Source organism: Meriones unguiculatus, chromosome 11 (genome assembly GCF_030254825.1).
Source record: "Meriones unguiculatus strain TT.TT164.6M chromosome 11, Bangor_MerUng_6.1, whole genome shotgun sequence".
NCBI classification, from domain to species: domain Eukaryota; kingdom Metazoa; phylum Chordata; class Mammalia; order Rodentia; family Muridae; genus Meriones; species Meriones unguiculatus.
Window position 1 is genome coordinate 1431717 of NC_083359.1, and position 9481 is coordinate 1441197.

The following is a 9481-nucleotide window of genomic DNA, read 5'->3' on the forward strand; positions in this document are numbered from 1 at the left end:
CTTCTTTCTTGTTACTAGACTGTTCACATTTTCTATTTCTCCATAATTCAATCTTGGCAAATTGCACGCATCCATGAACTTATTTCCCCATTTGTCAAATATTCTTCTTAACCCTCAAGAGCCTATGCAAGTACCACTCTCTCCAATATAGAACAGAATATAGTATGAGTGGAGAGTCTGGGTTACTTAAATATCTGGACAGTACAAGATGTCTCTGCTATGTATCATCAAAATATCGTGGATGAGAAAGCGTGGCCACATTATAACTGCCCAGTTTCATGTCAGTTTCTTTTAAAATCATCTATTGTTGACACTTATTCTATGCCAAGCATTACCCTGAAGATGCCACTATCACTCAGACAAATTGCCTTTTCCTCATGGTGTTTGTACTCACTCACTTTGATGCTCCATTAGAAGCACTGTTGTCACCTCTGCAACACCTATTATCGATAAACTGCTTATCTAAAAAAGTAAAGTATTGGGGTAGGCAAGGTGGCACATGCCTTTAATCCTAGCACTGGCTAGCCTATACAGTCCAGGACAAGCAGGGCTACAGAGAGAAATCCTGCGGGGGCGGGGCAGTGGAGGCAGTGACCAGCAAGGCACTGATGTGTTCTGACTGTAATCAACCTCTATCAATTTAATGATTCTTTCCAGGAAACCACAGAACAAGGCTTCTGAAGAAAGTTTATTCTACATAAAGTGACAGCTCAACTTCTAAGTTCCAGCACTGACTATCACAATACAAATGACAACACAAGTCTTTAGATTCACTTATGAGAGTTAACTACTCTCCAGGATTCCTTCTGAATACAGTTATATGACTTTCCACTATTTTCCCCTGGGTAAGTATCTAGAGAACACCAGGTTCCAAGTTCCACTAAAAGTCACTACCTACAATCTACCTGGAAAAGAACCTGAAGAATAGCGAGTAGTCCAGTCATGTAATGGAAGCAATAACCCAATACTGAGAAAGAACATAACATTACCTTCAACTGCTTCAGAGTGACACGCAGAAGAATGCTGGGGATTTCCTCTGGATGGTCCTAACAAACTAAACCAACAAAACTAAAGCTAGTCAGCTAATTATAGCAGGGCACATTTCACTTTAATTAAAAAACAAACACAAAACAAAACAGAAACCACTAATCCAGTTCAAATCATGAGGTGGCAAGCTTTCCTCTGCAGAAGGAACAGAACTTAGACTACCAATTCAGACTACCGCTATTTTCTCCTTGGACACGTCAGTGCAAAGCCACTGCTTCACTAACTCGACAACTAGAGGGCAGACTGTGTATCACTCGCTTTCCACAGTCCCCAAACACACCATTACCTGGCACAACTGCACTGCACAAAAATAAACAATCAAAGCTTACAGACGCCCGTCTCAAGACTGAACTCAATTTAGCGACTCTACATGAAGAGCACCAGGATGCAGAAACAGCTCGAGGTAAGAGCGCACACTGCTGCAGCACAGAACCTGAACTGGGTCCCTCCCTGGGTATTTGGCCGCAGCCCTAGAAGAAATTGTTCATGTCTAGCGCCATTATTGTACTATATTCTTTAAGGTTTTCTTTTCTCATAGTAACTCTTTAAACTTTCCTTTTAAACTTTAAAGTAAAGCTGCCTGGTGGTGGCACGCACCTTTAATCCTACATTCAGGAGGCAGAGGCAGGTGAATCTCTAAGAATTCAAGGCCAGCCTGGTCTACAGAGTGAGTCAGGACAGCCAGGACTGCACAGAAAACCCTGTCTTGAAAAAAGTAAATAAAACAAAAAAGATCTAGGCATACTAAACAAAAAGTGACTATAAAAACATTGAGAATAGGATTTTTTTTAAAAAACATGAAATGTCTGGGGAGGTCCTCCTAAGCCCAAAACCTTGAGACCAAAAACCTTGAGACCATTAAGAAAAGGTCAGACCAGCCAAGCATGGTGGCGCACACCTGTAATCCCAGCACTTGGGAAGCAAGGGCTGGCAGATCTCTGAGTTCGAGGGCTGCCTGGTCTACAAATCCGAATCCAGGACAAGCCATGGCTACACAGAGAAACCCCGTCTGGAGGGGGGGTGGGGGCTTTTGGCACAATAAACAACAACAAAAAAAAAGAATTTAGTAAGTAACAAACTAAGAGAACAAAATGTCTAATACATAGTAAAAAGCTGCTACACTTTTCAGAGCTCCTCTAAATTAACAAGAAAAGAAAGCTGAGGCTATGGCTCAGTTAGTAAAGTGTTTGCCATATACGCCAAAGGACCTGAGTACAGATACCATCACCCACACAAAAAGCAAGACAGAGACACGCATCTGCAAGCCCAGCCCTTGGGGGACAAAGACAGGAGGATCTCTATGGCGGGCTGACCAGCAAGTCTATCCAGTCAGTATGTACCAGGTTCAGCAAGAGATGCTGTCTCATAAAATACAGTGGAGAAAGATAAAAAAAAAAAAGACGACAATGTCAATCTCTAGCCTCCACACTTATGTGTACACACACCCACAGATACAAACATATACAAACACATATGTGCACACACATGCCCGCAGATAAACACAAACACATACAAACACATAGAAAAAGATAATCAACAGGGAAAATTCCATGGGAGAAAATGATATAAAAATCAATGCACAAAAGGAATTTAGCCAATTACAGCCAGACAGACGGCTCAGCGAATGAAGCGGCCATCCATCCAAGCCTAGCGAGCGAGCTGAGTTTGACCCTGCAGAGGTAGAAAAAGAAACCCACCTCTCACAACTGTCCTTCGTGCCATATGCACACATACACCCCAAACCACTAAACTGATAATTTAAAAGATTAAATAATAAAAACATGCCATACTGAAAACGATATAATCAGCAAAGGCCCATAACAAAACACCTGCCTGGTCTACATAGAGAGCCTGGGTTCGCTCCATGGCTCTGTGAAAATGAACAAGTGAAATGAACAACTTTTTAAAGCCACCATGTCATCTACCTGACTCAAACCCTTCAACAGTATCCTCCCAGGCCAGCCCACCAACACCTCACTCCTTCTCACTCAGGGACTCCTTCCCGGGCATCGGACAGCAAGGCCAGCACCATCTCCTCTAGACGGTCTAACGTGAGCCCCCACAGGTCCTCAGGCAGGACTTCGGGACTCCTCACCGCCTCTCCATCAGCTAACCCCAGGCTGCACGTCAGCCCAGACTCCAGCACTTCTTCCTAGACTCAGGCCTCCCCAGAGCCCTGCTGCCAACGCAGCAGCCAGTGGCTTCTGTTTGTGGGTTCTGTTTGTGGGTTGTTATTTTTAGTTTTTTGAGGCAGGTTCTCACTGTGTAGTGCAGGCTGGCCTCAAACTTTGTAGTAATCTTCTGCTTCAGCCTCCTAGGGCTAGAATTACAGGCTGAGCCATCATGCCTAGCATCTTTTTTGTTATGTCTCATCATATCACTCTTTTGCTTAAAACCTTTTCAGGGATTTCCCATGTGAAATGGACTAATTCATTTATTCACCTTTACAGAGATGGACCCATAGTGAAAGCCAAGCTTTAAAATGTTTCCAGGGCCCTACAAAATCTGCCCTCACCTCATTATCTCTGTAACCTCACATTTTACTACTCTCATCCCTCACTCCTAACATCATCCAATCACAACGGCCTCTTCAAACATGTCAGACATGCCCCTTTCAACGCTTTTGCAAAAATGGGTCCTTATACACTCCTCCTCCAGGAGTCTTCATGGCTAATGCCACTGTACCTTCAGGTCTCTGCACAGACTTCATCTGTATCGGAATATCACTATCCTGGCACTTTCACTTAACACCAAACCCAAAGCTAGAGAGGATGGTTACATGTTAAGATCACTTGTACGAAGGAGGCAATAGCACATGCCTGTAATCCCAGCACTTGGGAGGCAGAGGCTGGTGGATCTCTGTGAGTTCAAGGCCAGCCTGGTCTAAAACGTGAGTCCAGGATAGCTAAGGCCACACAGAGAAACCCTGTCTCAAAAATAAAATAAAATAAAAATCATGTCACTCTTGCAGAGGACACAAATTGCATCCCTAACCCCATCTGGCCATTCAAACTATCTGAAACTCCAGCTCTCATGAATCAAACACCTTCCTTCTAGCCCCTGTGGGCACCTCAATCCTTATGTACCTACCCCACCCACAAACACATATACACCTGAATCCATATATACCTACCCCACCCAGAAACACATATACACCTAAATCCTTATCTACCTACCCCACCCCACACATATACACGCAAGTTATAAAAGTAAATAAACCCAGCCGTGTGCTTCCTTGGGCTCTGCTGCTCTTTTGAAGATTCTTATTGGCTAAGAATCTATATAACTTGGGTATGTTTCATATGTTTTCCCTTCACTAGGGCCAGACTACATATTACCTGTCATGGTCACTGACGGATTATAATTACCGAGAAGTGTGTCTGGCAAGTAGTACACATTTGTAATAGTTGAATAAATGGTTTTACACCCGTCTGTGGAATAATCTAATTAATGACTAAATGACTACCTAGGAACAAAGACTGGGTCTGGGATTTGGCTTATCTCTGTTCTTCTTAGAGACTAACAGAGGGTTTGGCACAGTCCAGGCACCAAAGTGTTAATTAAAGAACACCTCAGACATGATGGGCATGGCTTAACTCCAGCACTTGGGATATGAGGCAGGACTAGTGGAAGCTTAGGTAAACCAGAGCCACACAGCAAAGTCAAGACTAACTTGTGCTACCTAGCAAGAGTGTCAGAGAAGGGGGGAGGGGTGGGCAGACAGAGAGACAGAGACAGGTTGACAGACAGAAGCAACAAAATAGCTTTTTAAAAATCTATCAGAAGACAAATTTAAAACTAAGCCATCCAGAGCTTTTAATGGGGAACTCTACCTTCTGATATAGCTTGGCAGGTATGTAAGCTGATACTTTTTACTTTTTTAAGCTTAAGCCAGCAATATCTTTAACATTTAAATCCCTCAGAATGTGTCCCTTAACTCAGCAGTTTCATAGATACAAAAACAAGAGCACTGGTGGTACAGGCCTGCAATGTCAGCTAAGGAGGCTGAGGCAAGAGGATCTTAAGTTCAAGGCCTGTCTGTGCTTGAGAGAGGTCTTGTCTCAAAACCAGAGAGACAGCTCAGTAGAAGAGTGCTTGCTTAGCATGCACAAGGGCCTGAGTTCAAATCCCAGAAGAAAAAAAAAATTAACTACAAGTACATCATTTTAGCACTGCTTGTAAAGTGAAGAGATAAGCAACCTACATGCCCATCAGTGGAAACACAGCCAGGCAGGGTGTCTCATACCTATAACCCAAAACACCAGAGGATAAAGCAGGAAATCATCATGAACAGGAGGCCAGATGGACTAGAATGAGACCCTGTCTCAATAATAAAAATTTTAAAAGGGACTGAGAGATTGGCTTGGTGGCTAAGAGCACTGACTGCTCTTCCAAAGAAGAGCATTCACAAGGATGGTTCACAACCATCTGGAATCCAATTGCAAGGATCCAATCCCTTCTTCTGGCATCTACAGGTACAAAGGAAGAACAAACAGGCAGACAAAATACACATACACATAGTAACAATCATTAAAGGTGAAGAAAACCAGGCAAATATCCCATGCATGTCACCACGTGATGGAATAGTCTTTTCATAAGAGGTGATCCTTCTGATCTAGTGAACAAACCACGGGGCCTGCACCACATGTTCTGTGTTTGAATCCTGGCTCTCTAATGTTCAATTTCTCTACATTTCTGTCTTTTCATCAAAAACTAGGCATAGTAATACTATTACGACAGCACACCGCTCGCTGTGAACACCCTGATAGCACCTGCAATGCTCATGGCAAGTCACACAGCCATATAACCACTCACACAGGCTAACACTGAAGAGCGACAGGAAAGCTCTGGGACTAGGTATGTAAGCCGTCTAGCTCAGTGACTAAAGGGAACGTGTCCATGTAACTAAGAAGAAAAAGCACAACAGAAGTCTCACCGCCAAGAAATGGGGAAAATATACTTCCACTTCTTACACTTTTTTTCCTAATATATAACGCATCAGTGGAGTGCTAGAGAGATGGTTTGGCTGTTAAAAGCACTGGCTGCTCTTCCAGAGAACCTAAGTTCAATCCCAGCACCATCTGTAACTCCATTCCCACAAGACCCCAACACCTATTCTGGCTCCCAAGGAGACCAGACATACACATGGTGTACAAACACATGCAAACACCCCTACACATAAAAATAAATGTACAACTAAAATAGAAGCAGCAGTGGGGTGTTTTGCAACGTTTTCAAACTATCGTATATAATTAAATGTATAAATGAAGCAAAACACATCCATATCCTCAAATATTTATCATTTCTTTATGGGAAAACATTCAAAATCCTTTCTCCTAATATTCAATTTTATGTATGTGAGTGCTCCGTCTCCCTACATGTCTGCATGACAGAAGAGGGCATCACACCCCAGTGTAGAAGGTCATGAGCCTCCATGTGGATGCTGGGAATTGAACTCAGGTCCTCTGGAAGAACAACCAGTGCTCTTAACCACTGAGCCATCTCTCTAGCCCCACATATATTTTTTTTAATGGAGGGATTATACAAAAACAAATACATACATACATAATACATACATACACAAACAAAAATAAATGTAATTTTTAAATTTAATCTTAATCAAGTAAAATCAGAACAAATGCTTCTAAGATATAGTTTAGTTTAAACTGAGAATTTTTACACTTGATTTTGAATCCTCAATAGAAAATAATTTGATCAACTGACATTTGTCTATTAAGAAACAATTAAGAAACCAAAACTTGGGTTGGAGAGACGGCTCAGTGGTTAAGAGCACTGGCTGCTCTTCCAAAGGACCCGGGTTCAATTCCCAACACCCACATGGCAACTCACAACTGTCTGTAATGCCAATTCTAAAGAATCTGAAACCTTCACACTATTGCACATAAAATAAAATTAAATAAATTTAAAAAAACCAAAACTTTCAAAAATTACAAAATAAGAAAAACTTGAAATGGCTACATCTCCTCTTGGCAATCACACACAAATTTACCCTTAATATACCATATTCTAATGAAAAACAAAGAAAGGACGTCAGAAAGAAAAAGCCTCTGCTGGCGCTCAGGGAGGCAGTTGGAGGCCGCCCTGGTCTACAAAACAAGGCCAGGAAAACCAAAATATAAAAAATAAAGAAAAAGAAAACTCTCTCAGCCATGGCTTCTGAAATGATGGGAAAACAGACTAAGTAGTTATGCTTGTCAGTTTGATGCAAAGGAATTCTGCGATAATTTTTTTTAACTCAGCAGGACTAAGGAATTCAAGTGTTTTTTTAATTAAAGTTATCGCTATAAACTCAACTAGAGAAAAAAATTAATTCCCCAAGATGAACTTCCAAGCAGACACTGACAAAGAACTCAAACGTACCAAATTCTCCTTTAGTGAGCCAACCTTTGCTCATTTACATTAACTTATAATAAATCCCACAGTCTTCAGGTTTGAAGAAGAGGAAATAACCTGCACCGAGCACAGCAAGAGTAAGAGGTTCCTCGGAGCTAATGTTTTCCTCGCTTCTGTGAAGCGCTTAGTCACGGCTGCCGATTTGCAGGGAGAGCATTTCAGACCTGAAAGCGGCAAACTCCTGTCACCCGAGTTGTCCATGGCCAGCAAAGGCAGCAGCAGCCAGCCAAGCACACCCACCAAGGCCTTCTCTGCTCCGCCTCTGTTTGCAGTAACAAGGAAGGTTTGTGGAGTTTCCCCCGCTGACACCAAACACTAAAGGTGAGAATTAAAAGGTCCAAAACCCATCCCTTCCTTTCTCTTCTACTGCAATAGAAACAGCAAGTTAAAAGTCCAGGCTGGACGTTACCCCTTAGGCAACTAACAAAACCCAAAACCGAGGCTAACAGGCTTTAGAGCGTACTTCCCGGAGAGCAGCAAGGGCCTTAAAATCTGATAACATTGTTTCCAGTTCCCCCTCCGCGAGAACAGTAAGGTTTTCACAAAATGTTATTTCAAGAGCAGAGTAATCTTGGAAAAGGCCAAGTAAAGAGCCCGTGCCAACCACCATATCCCAGCACCCTACTCAGCCGTGGAGATGCTAAGCACAAAGGTCGACCACAGAGACACCTGAAAACGTTCTCCAGCAGATACAGTAAGAGCTTGTCAAGGACCCAGCACGTTCTCTGCAAACATAACTGCAGGTGTGGGGGGGGGGGGGGGGTCTAAAACAATGTGGTCAAAACTCTGAGGCGGAGAGCAGCTGGCTGAAAGGTCATGAAGGGCTCTCACAACCATCATGGCTTATTTACGACGAGGCCTTCTTTTCCTTCCAAAATCAAAATGCGAGCACTAGTAAGACAGTGGGGCTTGCACCTGTTAAGTGGGCTACTGGGGAGGCTGAGGCAGGAGGACGGCTTGACAGGAGGAACGGAGAGGAAGAGCGACGGCTCGACTTCGGCTCTCGCAAGCACCCTTTCCACTCCCAGCACTCTGCAAAGCGCCCTTTCCGCGTGGACGCTGCCATCTTTATCGCATGGCCCGAGCCGGCCCATCTTTCTCGATAAGAGGCCGGGACCTGACGCCCAGGCAGCGCCGGGAAGCCAGGCCCCGGGAGGCCGGGAGACGCGCGGATTTACCGCGGGGCCAGGCTACCGCTCAGGGAACGCCGCCGGGTCGCCCCGACCCCGGGTCCCTGCCCGAGCGCGGGGCAGAGCGCGGGGGCGGCGGGGGCGGGGCGGGCGCTGCCGAGCGAGCGCTCGCTCTCCCGTAACGAACCCGGCTCGCGTGCTCGGCGCCCACCCTCCCCGCGGGGGCAGCCCACGTGCGCGCCCCCCGCCCCTCCCCGGGCCGCTGCCGCCCCGCGCGCCCGCGCGCCCCCGCCCGCGCCCCCGCGCGCCCTCCCGCCCTCCGCCCGCGGCGCAGCCCCGGGCCCGCGCGCGCCCTCCCGGCCCCCGGGCCCCGCGCCGCCGCGCAGGCCGCGCCCGCCATGGTGGGCGCCTCACCGTCGGGCTGGGGAGCCGGGCCCGGCTGCGCCATGGCCGGGAGGCGGCCTCGGGGAGCGGGGACGGCGGGCGGGCGGCGTCCCGGGCCGCCGCGGGCTCAGCTGGCGGAGCAGGCGTCGACCGAGCCGCGGCCACCGCCGCCCAGGGAGGAACCGCTAGGCCCGGAGCCGCCGGCGCCGCCACAGCCTCGGGCAGAGACGGACCGGAGCGCCGACCTCCGCCTCCTCATCCTGACAGCGGGAAATAAGCAGTGCGCAGGCGCGGGGGGGGGCCGGCACGTGACGCCGGCGCGGGGAGGGGCGGGGCCTCACGGGAGCCGGAGGAGGCCGGCGGCTCCGGGACCCAGGCGGAAAGGAAAGGCCGAGCGGGGAGAGCAGGGATGCGGGGAGCCCGGCCGCCGCTCGCCGCTCGCCGCGCTGTGTGACCTTGTCGAGCCCCGTAACCCCGTAACCTTCATCAGGACGGTGGCTAAGAGA

General features: G+C 46.9%; 1 protein-coding gene across 4 annotated transcripts in view; it reads right to left on the bottom strand.

Annotated features, from left to right (window-relative positions):
• Rabep1 (rabaptin, RAB GTPase binding effector protein 1) overlaps positions 1-9253 on the bottom strand; it is an 80274-nt gene extending 71021 nt beyond the window's left edge. For 3 of the 4 annotated variants that reach the window (XM_060363373.1, XM_060363374.1, XM_021661329.2), the window contains exon 1: positions 9006-9226. In XM_060363373.1, coding sequence (XP_060219356.1) covers positions 9006-9039 — 34 coding nt within the window. In that variant the 5' untranslated portion in view covers positions 9040-9226. Of the gene's footprint in view, positions 1-9005 lie in introns of all 4 variants that reach the window. The other variant, XM_021661328.2, reaches the window with a different exon arrangement.
• Between the last annotated feature and the right edge of the window lie 228 nt (positions 9254-9481).